This window comes from Aspergillus affinis, assembly GCF_023601865.1.
Source record: "Aspergillus affinis strain CMG 70 chromosome Unknown NODE_38_length_267853_cov_87_405585, whole genome shotgun sequence".
In the NCBI taxonomy this organism is placed as follows: Eukaryota; Fungi; Ascomycota; class Eurotiomycetes; order Eurotiales; family Aspergillaceae; genus Aspergillus; species Aspergillus affinis.
The window spans coordinates 216,525-234,637 of NW_026515819.1; the positions used below are offsets into that span (position 1 = coordinate 216,525).

The 18,113-nt window shown below is 48.8% G+C and overlaps 5 protein-coding genes across 5 annotated transcripts; 2 read left to right on the forward strand and 3 right to left on the reverse strand.

Moving 5' to 3' along the window:
* Positions 1-15: 15 nt before the first annotated feature.
* On the forward strand, positions 16-1,991 carry KD926_006863 (cytochrome P450; the record flags this gene model as incomplete). The annotated part of the gene is made up of 7 exons (XM_053099881.1): positions 16-154; positions 215-385; positions 436-558; positions 616-1,034; positions 1,083-1,254; positions 1,314-1,731; positions 1,784-1,991. The coding sequence occupies 7 exons, from the start codon at positions 16-18 to the stop codon at positions 1,989-1,991; spliced, it is 1,650 nt and encodes a 549-aa protein (XP_052956448.1).
* Positions 1,992-3,786: 1,795 nt separating this feature from the next.
* Positions 3,787-5,137, forward strand: KD926_006864 (polysaccharide lyase family 1 protein; the record flags this gene model as incomplete). Its single annotated transcript, XM_053099882.1, has 4 exons — positions 3,787-3,986; positions 4,066-4,212; positions 4,272-4,728; positions 4,799-5,137. 4 exons carry the CDS (start codon positions 3,787-3,789, stop codon positions 5,135-5,137), a joined length of 1,143 nt encoding a protein of 380 aa, XP_052956449.1.
* Positions 5,138-10,154: 5,017 nt separating this feature from the next.
* On the reverse strand, positions 10,155-10,970 carry KD926_006865 (uncharacterized protein; the record flags this gene model as incomplete). The annotated part of the gene is made up of 1 exon (XM_053099883.1): positions 10,155-10,970. The coding sequence occupies one exon, from the start codon at positions 10,968-10,970 to the stop codon at positions 10,155-10,157; it is 816 nt and encodes a 271-aa protein (XP_052956450.1).
* A 561-nt stretch (positions 10,971-11,531) lies between these two features.
* On the reverse strand, positions 11,532-13,132 carry KD926_006866 (Zn(II)2Cys6 transcription factor domain-containing protein; the record flags this gene model as incomplete). Its single annotated transcript, XM_053099884.1, has 4 exons — positions 11,532-12,215; positions 12,292-12,426; positions 12,489-12,983; positions 13,076-13,132. 4 exons carry the CDS (start codon positions 13,130-13,132, stop codon positions 11,532-11,534), a joined length of 1,371 nt encoding a protein of 456 aa, XP_052956451.1.
* Positions 13,133-14,383: 1,251 nt separating this feature from the next.
* KD926_006867 (uncharacterized protein) lies at positions 14,384-16,915 on the reverse strand (the record flags this gene model as incomplete). Its single annotated transcript, XM_053099885.1, has 1 exon — positions 14,384-16,915. One exon carries the CDS (start codon positions 16,913-16,915, stop codon positions 14,384-14,386), a length of 2,532 nt encoding a protein of 843 aa, XP_052956452.1.
* Between the last annotated feature and the right edge of the window lie 1,198 nt (positions 16,916-18,113).

An 18,113-nucleotide genomic window follows, 5' to 3' on the forward strand; every position in this document is an offset into this window, starting at 1 on the left:
TCAGCTACTGCTGTCATGTTGCAAAGTATCTTCAATTCTGTGGCGCAGATAGCTCAAGGGCGCGCCGTTTCGGACTTGCCGGGGGCCCCGAATGCTATTGCTACTGCCCTGACCATACTATCGATTCATCTGCTTGGCCTAGCAGTATACCGAGGTGAGGGGCAGCTCTTCGGAGGCATGGCTTTGTCGAGCTGACTATGGCAGTTTATTTCAGCCCTCTCGCTAAGTTTCCTGGACCTATCCTGGCGAGTGAGTCTCGGCATTGATAACTTCTGCCTTGCCTTTCTCACGCTGTTAGGTTTGACAACATGGTATATGGCCTATTATGACCTCCTCTACGACGGTTACTTTTTCAAAAAAGTTCAGGACCTTCATCGTCAATATGGTATGCAGAAATCCGTTTTCTCCAAAACGCCACTTACATTGTATATCTAGGACCCATCGTCCGTATTACACCCCATGAAGTACACATCAGCGACCCTGAGTTTATCAAAGTTCTTTTCACTGGAAATCTCAAAAGGCGAGACAAGTCCAAATGGCTTGGTCGAATGCTTGGCCGTATGTCGATTCTCACCGTCAGCGTTTCGTAACACCGGTGGCTGATGCACATTCCAGTCCCAGGATCAGTTGCTTCTACAATCCCCCACGAGCTGCATCGTCAGCGGCGTGCCGCGATGCAACGATTCTTCTCCAGGTCTAGTCTCCGACGCCTCGAACCGGCTATTCAGCGAAGCCTGAAGAATTTATTGGATCGCCTGGACGCATGCGGGCGGCAGGATGACATTCTGAGCATGAATGTACTTTGCAAGGCGGCTACCTGTGACATAATTACGGAGTATGCCTTTGGGCAATCGACTGACTATCTACATCGAGACGATTTGAATGTTGGCTTTTTCAAATCCCTCGACGCCAACTTCCAGACTGCGTGGTACATGGCCTACATTCCGTTGGTGGGCCTATTTCTGCAGCGCATGCCGCCGTCTATCATGGGGGTTTTATATCCCGGACTGAAATCTTTGCGGTTAATGCATGAGGTAAGAGCGCATGGATTTCTATCTTGACATGCCGCTTACCGAAACCAGCAATGGTCGAAGCGCATAGAAGAGATCCGCCGAGAGGTTGATTCCCACAGTGATCAGGACGCCAGTGTCTTTCATGGTATCCTCACGAGCAACCTCCCAGCGCATGAGAAATCAGTGGAGAGACTGCGACAGGAAGCGCAAATACTCGTTCAGGCAGGGCAAGATACGACTGGTAAGCATTCCCTAACCTGAGTACACAGGATTCATGCCAAATGACACAATTATCATTAGCAAACTCTGTAGCATATATTACATACGTGTTGCTGCACAATCCCATTATTTGTCGCAAGCTCAAGGCAGAGTTGACAGACGCACTTCCGGATCCTGACCAAGTCCCTTCTGCCGCGGTGGTTGAAAAGTTGCCGTATTTGAAAGCCATCATCCAGGAAACCCTTCGGCTGTATCCCTCTGCCATTGTACGTCAGGGTCGGGTGGCACCAGATGCAGATCTCGTCTATGCGAACCAGAAGACGGGCGAAAAATGGGTCATTCCTGCAGGTGTTCCCATGATGATGACACCAATTCCCGTTCACCAAGACCCAGAATATTTCCCCGAACCAACACAATTTAACCCTGATCGATGGCTGGACAGTCCGCACCTGGATCAATATTTGCTGACGTTTTCGAAAGGGACACGCGCATGCATCGGGTATGGTTTAACTCCCTTTCACCACTAATGTTATTTTCTAAAATGTGTACAGCGTCGATCTTGCATATACGGAATTATTTATGCTGGTCGCGGGAATTTTCCGCAAATATGATAGGTACGATGGATCAGGGAAGCAGACAGTCCCGACGCTGGAGCTATACGACACAGTGGCGGAGCGCGATGTTGAACCGAGTCGAGATTTCATAATTACCTTCCCACAAAAGAACAGCAAAGGAGTTAGAGTGAAGATAAGACAGTGATCTATTGGCTCTGCTGAATATTTCTGTTTCTACACCAACTCCCACAAAACCCTAGCGTATCTCAAAACATCTTTATTTATCTTATCCATGGGTGTTTGTACGTGCCCAAACCTCGGGCGACGGTTGTCTAAGTGCTAGGTATTATTTATGTATTGCGCATTGGACTTGTTACTTGTGTTATGAATTAGCATTCTTTGTTTTTGTCTTCTATTTTCTTTGTTTCGGAAAAGAAGCGACGGAGTGTTGAAAGTGCGATAGGGCGGGTTGCTAGTCGACCCGAATGCACGAATACACTCTGGGATCATTTTTCTCTTCCTAGCCACAATCTGTTTGCCGCGATATAAATACCAGAGGGTTTCTCTCCCGTGGAAAGCTACATAGGTAGGTTTAAGCAGGAATTGACTAATAAGGGAATGTTGAGGCAGCAATAGGATCGTGCATTCGATAATCTCCACCCAGAAGGAGTCATTGATTTCCGGATTCCCCTTCTTCTAGGAAGTGGATGTAAGCTATGGGGGCCGAGGAGTGATGAGGGTTGTTAAAATGCGCATCTAGCGGTTTAGGATCCGGAGTGAGTTCACCGCGTTAAAGGACTGGGACCCTTTGCACCTGCGCGATGACCTAGCGTCCATTCTAGCGTCGGACAGGCACTCCTAGTGTTTAATATAATCCTTTCGATATGACTCTTGAAGACTGCTGTCTCAGTAAGGAAGGGGAAGATAAGTTATAAGCCAAAATCTTCGCTTTTTCTTTTTTCTCCGACCAACACATATGGCAAAGGAAAGCGGAGGAGCAAAAATTCTGTCTTATTGAAACCTGAACTAGCCTACATCGTGGGCTAGGTACCTGGATGCTATCGTCTTAAAGAAGCCATAATCAATTAATTCGAGAGCGCCACCATTAACCAGGGGTAATTGTCTACCAGTGCCGGCGACTATCCGCGAATCAAGTCATACGACTCAGCCACACTGAAGCTCCAAGCCTTACCTCTCCAGAGTCCAGGGGTACCTTTAATCATACGGCAATGATCCTAGCAAGATTTTAGCAAATATTGCGGTGAGACAAGAAGGGCTTGGCGGGTCTGACACTAGCATCAAGATCCGAGCGCCGGTCCTGGCCCATGATCTCCTGCCATCCTCACACTTTTTGAATTTTTGAATTGACACGACTCATACGCCGGATGGATCAAGCATTCTATGTTCCTTCTGACTTGGACTCTAAGTTTTCAATAGTCATTCCTCAGCACCAGATTGACTCGCTGCTCTAGGCTGCCATGAACTTTCATTGCATCCATTGCCTCCATCCATGTGGAGCCCCAAAAAAAGTCGATTTCTGTGGACCAATAATGATCCAGCAATTCGCCCTAATAATCTCCGGTAGGCACCGAAAGTGAACCCTTCTACGGAGTGACTAGAAGGGTTCAATCTCCAATCGAACAGGTTTGGACTTGGCCATGTTTTTTCACCCCCTGGCAAACGTTTGGCCTGTGTGGATGCTCGTCAAGATACCGAGGTGTGGGGCATTCCCAATATAATTTGGTCCTGCGGTTCTACTCTGCTGCAACGGAGAAATGGGGTCAACGTTTGGCGCATGGCTCCGGTTCATGGTTGAATAGGGTAAGTTTGTCTCAGGCGTAAACAGGGCTTTATTTCCAAAGACTCCACCACGATGCCAGGATCCTATATAATAGCCCAACAAACATACTCTCTTCGGCTCTTGATCATCAAACCACTTTCCTTTTCCTCTCTTTTTTCTCATTAGTCATTTTTTCCCAACTTTATACATTCTTTCGGACATGAAGTACACCACTCTTTTTGCCGCCGCTGCGGCCGTTTTCGCAAACAGCGTCAACGCTGGAGTCGTTGGTGCTGCCCAGGGTTTCGCCAAGGGCGTTACTGGTGGTGGCAACGCTGCTGAGGTCTACCCCAAGACTAACGACGAGCTGGTCTCTTACTTGGGTGATAGCGTGCCCCGTGTCATCGTCCTTGACAAAACGTACGTGGCTGATTCCTAACGAGAGCCCACAGGATATATGAATGTGAACTACATGGCTAACACCGCTGTCTGAATATAGCTTCGATTTCACCGGAACCGAGGGCAAGGAGACTACCAGCGGTTGCTCTCCCTGGGGAACCAACTCCAAGTGCCAGACTGCCATTAACTTGCACGGTTGGTGTGATAACTACGAGCCCAACGCCCCTAAGGTCTCCTCCATCACCTAGTACGTCCATCGATCCCCCGTTCTTCTGAAGTTTGTCACATTCTGACTTCCTTCCGCAGTGACAAGGCTGGTATCCTCGGTATCACTGTCAACTCCAACAAGTCGCTTGTCGGAAAGGGCTCTGCCGGTGCCATCAAGGGTAAGGGTATTCGCATGGTCAGCGGTGCCAAGAACATCATCATCCAGAACATTGCCATCACCGATCTCAACCCCCAATTCGTCTGGGGTGGTGATGCCATCACTCTCAACGATGCCGACCTGGTCTGGATTGATCACGTCACTACTGCCCGCGTTGGTCGCCAGCACATTGTTCTCGGTACCAAGGCGGATAACCGCGTGACGATCTCCTACAACCTGATCGACGGCCGCTCCGACTGGTCCGCTACCTGCAACGGACACCACTACTGGGGCCTGTACCTTGACGGAACCAACGACATGGTGACTCTCATGGGCAACTACTTCTACAACCTGAGCGGCCGTATGCCCAAGGTCCAGGGCAACACTCTCCTCCACGCCGTACGCATACCTCTATCCCCCAATTAGTTCTGCCCATATCTCGCCAGACGCGCTAACGAAAAGATACTAGGTCAACAACCTTTTCCATAACATCGATGGCCACGCCTTCGAGATCGGCCAGGGCGGCTATGTCCTCGCCGAGGGTAACGTCTTCCAGAACGTTGGCACCGTCGTTGAGTCCCCTATGCAGGGCGGCCTCTTTAGCTCCCCTGATGCCAACACCAACGCGCAGTGCAAGACCTACCTCGGCCGCTCCTGCCAGCTCAACGCTTTCGGTGGTTCCGGCTCCATGAGCGGCGCGGACACCAGCATCCTCAGCAAGTTCAAGGGCAAGAACATCGCCTCCGCCCGCGTTCCCAACAACATCGCCTCCTGGACCATGGCCAACGCCGGTGTTGGCCACGTTTAAGGGGGGGGCGCTTGTATCTGAAAGAGTTCGCACGTGAGACAGACCATTGTGTGCAGCCTGTACTTCTTCTCTGCGGGGCTAGATCTCGCTTTTACTATTTAGTATATATTTTTATTATTCTTGTTGTATGGTTTAGCCTGTCGTTCAATTTATAATAACTTCTCTCCATACAATGTATAAGCCATTCTCTTGACGTCTGAGTAGAGTTATACTTAATAGATTGCGATCATCGGGTGGAGTGTGGCCCGTTATTTTCTAACAGGGTAACGATGTGCAATATCCACATTGATTGATGTGCACAGTTTTTATGTCTGCATAGTTAGGTTATTTAGTTAGTTAGTTAGTTAACTAACTAGTTAACTAAAGATCCTAGATGACTCAGCAGCTCTTCGCCCATTGCGTTTGGAACTCGAGTTTATCACGATAAGAGGTATCTTACATAGCTCTTTTCTTACATTAAATCACTGTTTCGAACGTAATTTGGTCTGCTGGAGACTGATTTTCTCTCCCTTTTTTGCTTTTCTGTTTCACGACCAAAGACATGACCTCAAATTCTATAACTGTAAAGATCTATCGGCGACATAAACACAACCATTTCGAACGGGATCAGGCTGTCACTTGAGAACTTGTTGTCCTTGACAAAGAAAGAAGTCAATATCAGATAGATACTGTCAGGAGAAAATGCTGCTACACGTGAGACGAAATAATCGCTTGACTGGATATGTATCCCGGGAACAAGCCGCAACTAATGCATTTTTCCCACGAGCTTTACATTATCTAGGGCATCATAAGAATGACATTGAGTTTATTGTGCTAAAGCATCCTACCGCCCTCGGGAGTCTCATCAAACTTTCTCTGTTGCTCCTTCTCTTCTCGGCACTTTCTCCATGTCTTGCCTAGTCTGAGGACTTACCACTTTGGGGGCCCACCTCCAATCTGTCGCTCCAATCTCATGCGAAAAAGGTTTCCTTCGTCGAAGATCTATAGGTCTAGACACTACAATCCAGACTCGAGCTTTGTAGGAGTCCCGACGCGGGCAGACTACGGGTGGACCGATCGAGCTTCATTCGACCACTCGCCCACCATCAGCAGAACGATGTAACCTTGAAACCTGGCTGGCGTGGGAAGTCAAACTATTTCTGGGATCCTTGGAGACAAGCTGCAGATTCAGCTGCACCGTATGATGTCAAATCCTGATCGGTGTCACACGGGCCTGACCAACTCGAGCACGAGTAAAGATCAACATTTCTACATCCCGTAGAGCAGAGTGATCCACGAGAATTACTATCTATGGGTGAAAGTTTGGGTGCAGTATAAGCACGGATAAAAAAATCACGACAAGTTGATTTACTGCAGAGAAAAGAAGTTGATCAATAGTTGATCTACGGAGTACTTCATTTAGCCCCACTGGGTGTGAGTAGCTGCTTCGGAGACGATCACATCAATGACGCCTTGCCCAGACGATAGCCATTCGCCGACGATCGCGGATCGACCAGATAATATATAGATCCCTGACAGGCCACTGGCGAGCTCAGCTTTAGCGGGTCTCGCCAGCAGGCCGACCCCAATAATGATCGAACTATGGATGAAGTCCCCGAGCAGCTGAAGCAAACCCCACCGCATCCTGCAGTTTGCATGAATCTCGCCCTGTTCCGCTGCTACGAAAAGTCTCATGGTGCATGCAAATAGATTAACTAGATTGACTACCCCGCCCGAGCTCTAGGCCGAAGCTTGCCTCGATTCATTCCGTTCTTTCGCCGCCGCTTTTACTCCGGAACGATCACTCGCCGGACTAGTATTAGTGGGGCGGTGTTTGGGTTTCAGCCGCCTTTCGCTATCACCTATAGTTAGGAACTGAACTCAAGGGGCGTGTGAGGGGGAGGGGGTTAGGAGGGCGGAAAATGTAGGAAGGAAGGTAGGGTGATATTGGTACAGAGACTGTCTTGGCTTTTGTTTTCCCTCCTCTTTCCCTCTTATTCATGGTGTCTTTTTAGGCTTGTAGTTACAGTGGTCAAGTCAATGGCCTGCGGCCTGACATTTCTGACCAGTGGCCACGCTGAGCTTTTATGTAAGTACAATGAGCTAAAGTCCCAGGCTTTTTACTACTCATGAATTGAAGATTCGCTCGATTGTACTCAGAGCATGGTGCCAAAGAATCTTAGTCTCTTATAATAAGTAAATGGTTCTTTATTCAAAAAGAACCGAACCTAAACTTCTAGTAGAGTCTAGTATAGTAAATGTTTTGCGTGATATAAAAAGGGTCGTGTCAGACCAACCACCCCCCACGGTTACCCCGACACCCCCTACGTTATCCCGACACCTCCGCGTGATGTACTAGTCCTATTCAGGCTTAGACCCCGCACAAATCTCCTTTTTGGCTGTATTATAGGGCTCTTGTCGTAGGGCATTACTATTAGGGCTCTTATCATAGGGTAAGTTGTATATTCGCCACCAAGTGCGTATGCTGAATATTGTATGTTGCTATCGTCGTCACCGTCATTATTACTGCAGCACGTTACTGTATACAGTAATAATGGCTTCATTAAATGGCTATCTTCAAGGCTATGAGAGCGACGATCCTCCTAACGAGCAGTAGAATGAACAATTCGAAGAAGAGGAATTGAATGAGTAATTTTATGATCGTATCTTTCTTTCTTCCGGACTACAAACTCAACAATTCGATTCATATGATGAAGTCATTGAAATCCTCAACGCTCATGGACGTAATTATGGCTATGCAGTCAATAAAAAGCGTATTAAAAAGGTCAAATCTGGCTCTTATATAAAGAATGTATAGATTAAATGTGACTGAGGAAGTCGATATAACTGTCGTCTTAAAGAAGACCAACAGAAACGTAAAATTAGTACAATCAAGATTAACTGCCCATTTGAGATCCTTACAAGGCTTGAAGATAATGATCTTTGACGTATTAAAATTAAAGAATACTGTTATAATTATAATCTATTGCCTGCTACAACTTATGTCGCTATTTGTCGCCAGGAAGTAGCTGAAAATTCTGTACAGATTAAAGTTTAACTTTAAATTGGCCTTCTAACACGTCATATTATTGCTTTCCTGCAGCAAATTGGTGCTACTAGCATTATCGACAGAGATATCCATAATCTCTACCACTAGGTACGACAGAAATTTTTAGATGGTAAGACGCTAATTTAGTACTTACTATTTGCTCTTCCAGCAAGCGGGGATTGGATTGTTAACTACCGGAAAGATAAAAATGATATTGTTAAAACTGTATTTATTACTTATAAAAGCTGCATTGAACTGCTACGTATGAATTGTGGAGTTCTTTTCATAAATTCAACCTACAAAACGAATCGATACCAGATACCTTTACTGGATATAGTTAGGATGACAGCAACAGAGGATACTTTCTACGCAGCATTTAGCTTTATGTATGACGAGACAGAGAATACGTATAGATTTATTTTTAAATATTTATCTAATACATTATTTTATTATGAATGTAACTATCCTCGAGTAATCGTTACTGACACAGAAAAAGGCCTGTATAACGCGATTGAGATAAAATTCAACTTTACAGGTTATATTCTCTGTATTTGGTATATCCAGAAAGTCCTCATAACTAAATGTCGCCTAATTCTTCGAAAGGAAGTTATCCGGATTGAATATGAAGGTAACAATTACCGTGCCTGAGATAATAAAGAGTTTAGTAACAAGGTAGAAGACGAATAAAAGTCCTTTTTTAGCTTCTTTATGCAAATTGTTAACTCTATTTCAGAGGAAGAGATCATTGCTATAACTGCTAATCTCAAAGCAAAATATAGTAGCGATGTTTAGCAGCCAATTTATACTTATTTAGAGGAGAACTGGCTTGAAGAGGATACGGCAAAACGATTCATTAAATTTTACACAAATGAATTCTGTCATTTTGGACAGGAGGTAACTTCACGGAATGAAAACGCTCACTGGGTACTAAAGAACTTTTAGTATCTACAAAGGACCTTTTAGGTACTGCACAATCTATCGCTCTTAATATTACTGATCGCCATCGCAAGATGTAAAATTCTATTGAAAATGACTGTTAGAAACGTTTTTACTATCTACGGATGCCTATCTTCTTGCAGGTATTGAATAAAGTCTCTTTAAAAGTACTGAATAAAGTACACATGATAATGCTTCGCTATCTTCCAGTAAGGGGGCCGGGTAAGCAACTAATTAAAAAATGTACAGGCGTGACGCTGAAAACTATAGGTCTACTGTGCATCCACTTTATCAAACGTTACTACGATAGGAAAAAGTGTATAAAGATTGCTGAATTTGACTGCTAGCGGCATCTTTATAAGGATAAAGACCTCCTACCTGTTGACCTAAAATCGCTAGTTCTTGAGTTACGAGTTGTACAGTGTTGTCGCGGGCGTTCTGCCGGATCAGAAAATCGAGCAACAGAAGCAGAGGCAGAAATAGAAATAACACAAAATAAAATTACTCAGGATTCCTCTATACAGCGAGAACTATCTGCGTTTAGATACGAATTATCTCAAGAACAACCAGTCAGACGCCGAAAGCGGGATAACCAGGGAGAACAAGAACGTAAAAGACGCGGAAAACAGGGCTGTAGGGATAAAGAAAGCTCTACTAGAACGATTGAAATTAGTAAAGATGATAGGAACAGTGATAACGAGAATAAGGCACCAACAAGCGAAGAGAACGGGGAAACCAGCGAAAAAGAGAAAGTTGAGCTACTACGACGCAGTCAGCGAGCTGGCCGTAGTAAGGCAGCGCGGTAGTTGGGGGACGAGAACTGACGGAATTCGAATTCTGAAGGCCTATGATTGCTTAATGAATGCAGTATTTTTTGTACGATTAAAAGAATGATAAATTTCCTATTTAAACGATTATACTAAGTGCCAAATTTCTATATCACATGGCCACGCTAAACCGAATAGGAAATGGGGGTGTCGGGATAACACGACCCTTTATATATTCTAAGAAAAGAAACACCAACTCTGCCACCAACCATAAACCTCAACCCCTTTAAACCCCCGCCAATGCACTAAAAACCTCCGCCCCAGCCTCCATCATCCCCCTCGTCCCCACCATAGCCACCAATCCAGACAACACCACAACATCCATTATCGGCTCCGGCAAAGGCACTAAGATCTCCAATCTCTTGCCTTTCTCTTTCCGTTTCTTGGGATTTAACGCGGACATCCCACTTGTCACTTTTATCTTAGCGAGCTTTCGACCGGATCCGGACCCGTCGACTAGTTCGAGGCTTGTGCCGGTGAGTTGGTTGGCTTTCCATTTGCAGGTTCCGAGAACGGGGTGGGTGAGGGTGAAGTTTCCGGACATGGAGGAGTATTTCACTGGGAAGGAGGATTGTGGGGAGATGAGGGTGCAGTCGGTTGTTGAGGAGAAGGTGTGCATGATTGCTGTGCCGAGGGGGGGTTGTTGGTGGTGCTGATATTGCTGGGAGGACGAGCCCCGGAAGAGGGTAATTTGGGGCTTGCTGCTGGTGTTGATCTTTGCTGTGTATTGGGGTTGGGAATGGTTGGAGTCTGGGGTGAGGATGGTTAGGGAGGAGTCGTGTGGTGAGGAGGAGATGGTTAAGGTTGAGGGGGGTATGGTTTGGGGTTGGTATGGTTGTGGTGATGGTGGTGGGTAGTGCATGTTGTTGTTGTTGTAGTTGTGGTTGCTGTTGTAGTAGGGGTTTTGAGGTCGGTGTGGAAGTGGAGGTGGATAGTTGTAGTTGTAATTTGACGGGGGACCGGGAGATTGAGAGTGGTTATAGCTCGGAGGATAGTAGTTTGGTGGTGGCGGTGGTAGAGAATTGGAATAGTAGGAGTTCATGTTGAGCTGTTCTTGAAGGTTTAAATTCAGTGTATCCTGGGTGGGAAGTAATGGTGTTGGTTATAGTAGTAGATACCTAAATGTTCTGGAGGTATAAAGATATGTAATCAAAGCTTACCATCCCTCTCTCCATGAGAGCAATTCTCTTTTATAACTTCTCTGGCTAAGCCTCCTCTATCATAGCTTGCGTCATTCTGCAACGCACACAGCCTTGTTGAGCGTTGACCACTTCGTATCCCTCTGAATGTCAGCGGCATATCGCGCCCAACACGGTTAGCGGTTGTGCTTGGCAGTGGCAAGATTGAGCTTTATTCACTCCTTCTGGAAGGTCATGGCGCTGACTATCATATTCTCGTTGTTTGGCGATGTGGAGTTTGGCCATAGTATGCATGGTAGGACCAATTTGGATACATAGTTGCATTTCTATATCCATAGTGCAATTTCCACAGCGCATAGCGGGGTGTGAATTCAACAGGTCTAACACAATATAACTTATAAGAAAGGCACTCGTATCCTCATTACTTAACTACCTACAAATCCCCATCCCCCCAAACCCATCACCTACACACCGATCACCCTTCCAGAAACCCCCTCCGGCCCTAACTTCCTCCTCAAACTATCAAACTTCTTCGACAACCACACGCCCCCAGCCAACCAGTTCGCTTCGCTGAAATCCTTCTGATACTCCTCTAATATCGCCATCGCCTGGGCTTTCTTCATCGGATCCGTCGTCGCACCCCACGCCGACGCTAAGCAAAGCGGCATATATGCTGACCCTAACGGTCTGTGTCGCGCCGCCTCACACGCCAGGATCATCATCTCGTCGAAGATATACACCCCGTCCGCGGCGAGATTAGCGTCGTCGGGGTCGAACTCGCTCAGGATCCGATTCAGCATGATCCCTAGTGCCATGAGGATGCCGTACGCCGCTTGGTACCGCGTCAAGGTTCGCATGGCGAGGATGCCCGGGTCCGGAGCGTCCGGCGTGGGGAATAGTTTCGTGGATGTTTCGTTCAGGAGCTCTCGCAGGCGAGACATGTCGGCGCGCATGGCTGTGTAGGTGGCTTCGATCTCGAAGACGTGTTGTTCTGGTGAGCGGATGAATTGTGGCATGCTGGCGAGGTTGCGGAACATGAGGCTGGGGAAGGGGCTTGCTTTGGAAGGTCGAGGGGGAAAGTACTTGTCGCAGAAGATGGAGAACCACGGTTCGATTTTTATGCGTGGGTTGAATGTGCTTTCGAGGATCTAGTTGTTCGTGTCATATGAGAATCAGATCGATGATTCTGGTTTGGAGTGGAGTGGAGTGTTCATATGTTCATACCACCGGGACTGAAAAGGTCAGGAGCATTTCCTTGAGAAATCCCCCTTGCCAGTCCTGCGTCACGGCCATGCTCAATAAATGGGCCATCGCTTCCCCGTGACTGACATAGTTATCGTCTTGCTTGCCAAGCCAGCTCTAGGTACATACATACTTCCGTTAGTCTTCCCCTACAAGTATACCAGCACACACAGACTAACCTGGCAAATCATAATCAGATAAATCCCACACAGGGTCTCCGCCGTGCGCGTCTTCGCCGGATCCTCCAGCGTGAACCGCAGCGTCTTCAACGCATGCACATAGCTACTCAACGCCTCGGGCGACGGTCGATGCGTGTGAATCGACGAATAGCCCTGTGTAAACGCCATGACGGACGCGTCCAGCACCGCATTACTACCGAGTCGTCGCGGTAGATCTTTTAGGAACTCGCCGTAGTAGATGACTTCATAGCGCACGTCGGACATGTTCAGGAGCGTGGCCATGGCTGTCGTCGCGGTCGTCATCTCGTTTTGAGGTGAGCGTGGGACGTCTCTTGTGTCCCATCGCGTCATGGTGGTGGTGGTGGTGGTGCGACGAGCGGACGAGTCGCTCCAGACGACCATCTGGTCTTTGAATTTGTAGCGGCGTTGTCCGCTGCCGATGCACGGGATGTTGAGACGTGAGCATCGCGAACAGATCGGTTTCGTTTGGTCACACTGCGTGTGTCAGTCAGTCAATTCCCTGGCCCAATCTAACCTACCCAGCCTTGTCTACTCCGTAGGTAGGTAGGTAATCTAGGTAGTCTCACCTTTTTCTTCTGTCTCCGACAAGCCTCGCAGCCCCGACCGGATGGAACGCCAGGCATTCTGCTTTGCTCTGCTCTACTCGATCAAATCTATCAAATTTATCGCAATAGGCAGTGGCATAATCAAAGATTTAAATGTGGTCGATGACGCAAATACCGGGCGACAGGGGACTGACAATGAAACGGGCCGCGTCTTCTTAGCGGGTTCAGCTGCGGCTTGGAGCCTTTCGTGTTTGCCCGCTTGGCAATGGGGCGCCTTATCTCATGATGATTGGTGAGAGGAAGTGGAAAGGGGACGGTGTAATTTGACGGTTGGCCCAATGTGAGAAGGGATTGGCGAGGTTTAGGTATTACTAGTTCTGGTGAGTGCTGGGGCCAAGGCTTTATCGGGGTTTAGGTAGGGACTATTGCTGTTGGTTGGGTCTACTAAGTCTTGATTCTTCTTTGTTCTTCTCTTGTCTATTTCTACTGTAATCTATTCTATAATTATTTCGATTTGAGCTTTCTGTCTTAACTAAATCACACTTGTAGGGAAATAATTATACCATTTAATGGTAGGAAGCTATCTGTCGACTCCTTTCAAGTATGTACTGTACGGTGTACCTTACTCTACTCCACCTATCAAACATTAACACATATCCAACATAAGCATCAACACGCGACAAGGAACCCTTCAATACTGCTTGAATCTATCTCATAAAATGTTCATCTCTGATTGCAAATTCCAATCCAAATGTACAGAGATACCTGAGTTAAAATTCATCAAGCCATCTCTTGACCTTCTAAAATACGCGCCACGCTAGCGAAATTTTCTCCTAGGCATGATACCAGAACAGTGAGGAGATAACACAGACACGTCTCCTAGACAACCTCCGATCTTCGAAATGAAAAATGAATAATAAATGGCGATAGTATTTCGATCTAGATGCTAGAACACCTTATCTAGTAACTATGCTATCGTGTAATTGTGAAAATATGGTATGGTATCTCGGCCGAAATACACAATCAATGTCAAGAAAAGAAAGAAACAAGATCAAAACAAATCAGACTAGGTAACTAGATACCCTTAGGTACCTAGCACAGCCTAGGCGTAGGTTAATGGTTAATCCAACGCCAAACATCAAATGCGACAATGCGATAATGCAGGAAGGGGGTCGTGATCTTCATGAGTGAAATTGATGGAGACGGGTCGATGGATACTAGGTATTCATGACCTTGAGAACTGGGATGAATGAACTATTCAGTCAAAGGGTTGATTTGGTTTTTTTTTTTTTTTTTGCCGTTTGGTTGTTTGGTTCGACTGTTCAACCTCTATAACCCTCGAAGTAAACTCCCCTGCGTGAATGGGTTCTCAGGAGACATATCCAGCATGGGTTTTGTGGCTAGTCGATCGCCCGTCGCCACGCCATGCCCGACTGGGATCCCGTTATTCGTTAACGCGGCGATCTGCGCAGACCGTGACATCAGACTGTTAGGAATGAAGGGGTCTTCGCGCTGCGTGGCGTCGGCGGGGGAGGTGGCGGTCGTAGGGGAGGCCGGGGTGGACGAATTGTAGTGTCGTGGTTGAGCGCTGTTGCTACGGGCCGTGTTGGAGCGGTTGCGGGTGCGCGTGGTGGTTTCGGTCGACGAGGACAGGTCGAGCGGTGCCGGTGGCGGCGGAGGAGCTGGACGGCGCCAGGTCGTAGCGGACGGAACGGCAATGCCACCCGGGGCGTCGCGGCCGGTGGCGGCGTCGATGAGCAGCGTCCCGGGCTCAACAGCCACGCCGCGTCCCTTGCGCCCGTGCTGGGGAGGTTCTTGGTAGACCGGGGTTAGGTCGACGAGGGGTTTGTTTTTGTTGACAGACAGCGACCGCTTGAGGCAGGCTGGGTCGGGCGCGTGGGTCGAGGTCAACGTGTTGGAGCGGCTGTTGGGTTTGGAGGACGGCCCGTTGGTGGGACGGCGCGTCATGGTCCCGATGAGGCCTTGCGCGGCGAAGGGATCCTCCATGGCTTTCTTTTCGCGCTCCTCGCGTTCTTTCATCGCGCGGTGGCGCATGGTGTAGCTTCGTCCGAGCAGGCCGGAGCCCGTGAATGGTGAGTCGTCGGGCGAGGACGAAGTGGAAGGAAGCGGTGGGATGTCTGACTCGTCGGCCAGGAGTTTGGGGAAGGATGATGGGGGAGGCGCATGCTCGCGCGTGCTCTTCTTGCGGGAGAACAGTTCTTTCGATTTCGACGACTTGGTCCGGTCCAGGGTGGTTCCCTCGCAGCCGGATGTCTCGGGGGAATCCATGTTCAGCAATGGCTTGAAAGGCTTCGTGGCGGGCGACATTTCATCTACCGGTGGAGGAGATTCGATCTTGTCCTCCGCGCCGGCACCCAGCTTGTTGACCAAGTACCAGCTGCGCCAGGCATGGACGGCGCGGTGCCAAGCGTCCGCGACCCCCTTATCGTTGGTACAGAAGAAATGGACGAAGTTTTCCGTGGACAGAAACATGCTCGACTTCTGCTGACTCTTAATCGCCTGGCACATCTTCTTTGGGGGCTTGATGTTATTGGACAAGTAGCCCGGGGTGGGCGAGTAGATATCGAAATCCGAGAGGTGGCAGATATTGGCCGACTCCTGGCCATTCTCCTTCTTGGACTGGGTCACCTGGCCGTCCGAGCGCAGGGTGATGAACCGCTTATCCCACTTGCGCGGCCGTTGCGAGTAGTACATGTGTAACGTCACTTCGGCGGGCTGACCCGCCGGCACGCAATGGGCGTCCAGCATCGTCAGCGCTTCCAAACTGGCCGCCGGCACGATGATCAACGTGTTCTCCCGATCGTGCGCCCACGAGTTCATCACCTCGCGCACGTACTCGTACCGGCGCAGAGGTCGCTCCAGGCCCAATTCCGTAAACGATTCCATCAGGATGAATTTCAACGGGTCAATGTCCCCCGCGAGACACTCCCCGGCCGTGAAGAGGACATCCTGCGCGGAGGTCGACGGCGTGACGGATAGCTGCATGGATGTTTTGCGATAGCGTACAACCACTTGTCGCTCGCCCGCATTGACCGCCGAAACGGGCGCGTCGAAGCCAGGGTGTCGATTGCCCACACTCGTGTCAGTGGTCCGCGGCGCTTCCTCCGCCGGTCGCACCGAGGATACCTTGGTCGTCTCCTTCAACGAATGCCGTCGGGGCTCCTGACTCGACCGACGTCGGCTGGTCGCTCTCGTCCGACTATTCTCCCCATCCGTGCGATACGGTCTTTCCTCGCGATCGCGTGTCGTCGGTCTCCGTGGCGCTGTGGCGCTAGTCGCAGTAGTAGTGTTGGTAGCAGCAGTAGTAGTGTTAGGGGCAGCGGCGGTCCTCTTCTTCTTCTCTCCCCCTGTCAACCGATCCATCGCATTCTGACGGTGATGGTCACGAACATCATCGTCTTCGCTATGCTCCACGTAGGCCAATTTCTCCGCGCGCACCGCCGCATGCCTCTGTCTGCGTCTCTCCCCCTGATCGCGCCCAGCCGACCCGTTCTCCCTCCCCTGCGTCGCCGACGCAGGACTCCTGTACGCCAAGCCCCGATCGGCCGCCGGCACGGGCGGCGCACTCGCCAGCGTCTCGGTCGCCCTCTGGCGACGATATCGCGACATGCTCCGTTTCACCGTCGTGGCGGACATCGTCGCTGTCGGGGTCGGGGCGATCGCTGCTTGGTGTTGCACGGAGGTATCAATGGAAGGTAGTGGGGGATGGTGGTGATGATGAGGGGAAGCGACAAATTCGGGTCTCTTGGAGGCGGCTTTCCGGACGGATCGATAGCGCGAGAATTTGGCGGGCGCTGCTGCGGCTGCGCCAGCCACGTCGGGGTTTTTTTCCATCGCCATGGTCGTGTGCGTTATGGCTGAAAGTAGTTCGGGTTTTTTGGGCGTGGGAGAAAGGATATGGAAGGGATGTGTTTGTTATTTCTTCAATGATTAGGGATCTCTTGGATGGGCACGAGATGCATCGTATTCCCCCCCTTGTTGTAGGGCAGAGCAGGGATAACAAGGGAATTCTTTTTGTTCTTGTATTTTTTTTTTTTTTTTTTTTTTTTGCTTCCAGTCTCTCTCTTTCGTTCCTGTTCGCAAACGTCCAAACGATCTAGAAAGTCGGAATGTCGATCAAAACTGGATCCGAGTCGGGAGTTGGGCTGAGAGGAGTTAAGATCAGTTGGCCTGGTGGATTTTGCGACGGGCGGGCTGGTAGTGGGAGAGTTGGTGCAAGAAAAGACAGGCAACGGTCGAGTTGGAGATGGGATTTGGAGTATGGAGTACGGAGGGACAATGGATGAATTGATGAATTGATTGGTTTGAACAAGTTAAATTGGATTGGAAGAGAAGGAAAGAAATAAAGAAAGCAGGAGGGTCAAAATATGAGAATCTCGTCTCCTCGTGTTTCCAATTAGTCCCTTTTTTTTTCTGTCTGTTCTTCTCTTCTCCACCCCTGATTGCTGCAGGTTTGTTTCACCGGCGTTTAATCACTTCATCGTCGTCGCGATGAAAGCGGGAGGTTGAAAAGGGGGCTGCATGAACAGGAGACAGCGAGACCGAGGTGGAATCGCAATTGTGCGGAGAGACCCGACCAGACGGGAAGTGAAGATATTGATAGAATGGAAATAAATAGAATGAGGGGGCGTCAGGAGGAAAAAGACCAAGAAAGGTGTAGATCGGGTGTGGCAACGGAGTATAGAATTTGGATCTCAGAAGGAAATGAAGGCAAGTAAGGGGCCGAAGGGGGGGGGAATGCGATAGTCGGGTTAATAATAAGGCTGGCGAGAGAGAGAGAGCGAGAGAGAAGTGAACCGTGGGATCTAATTAAAGGATCCGTTATAGGTGTCCAGTGTCCAGTCCTACAAGTGAATACGATGGAAATTAAAATTAAACACGGCGTCGCACAGTAATTTCCGGGGAAAAAAAAGGATTGTTGGAGTCTTGGAGATGGCTGGATTGCCTGGACTGCCGTTAGCGTCGGCCTACCACTGTCTAGCGCCCCGCCAAACAGGAATCGTATGTGTCGGAGCTCTGAAATCAAGGCATGGCTACT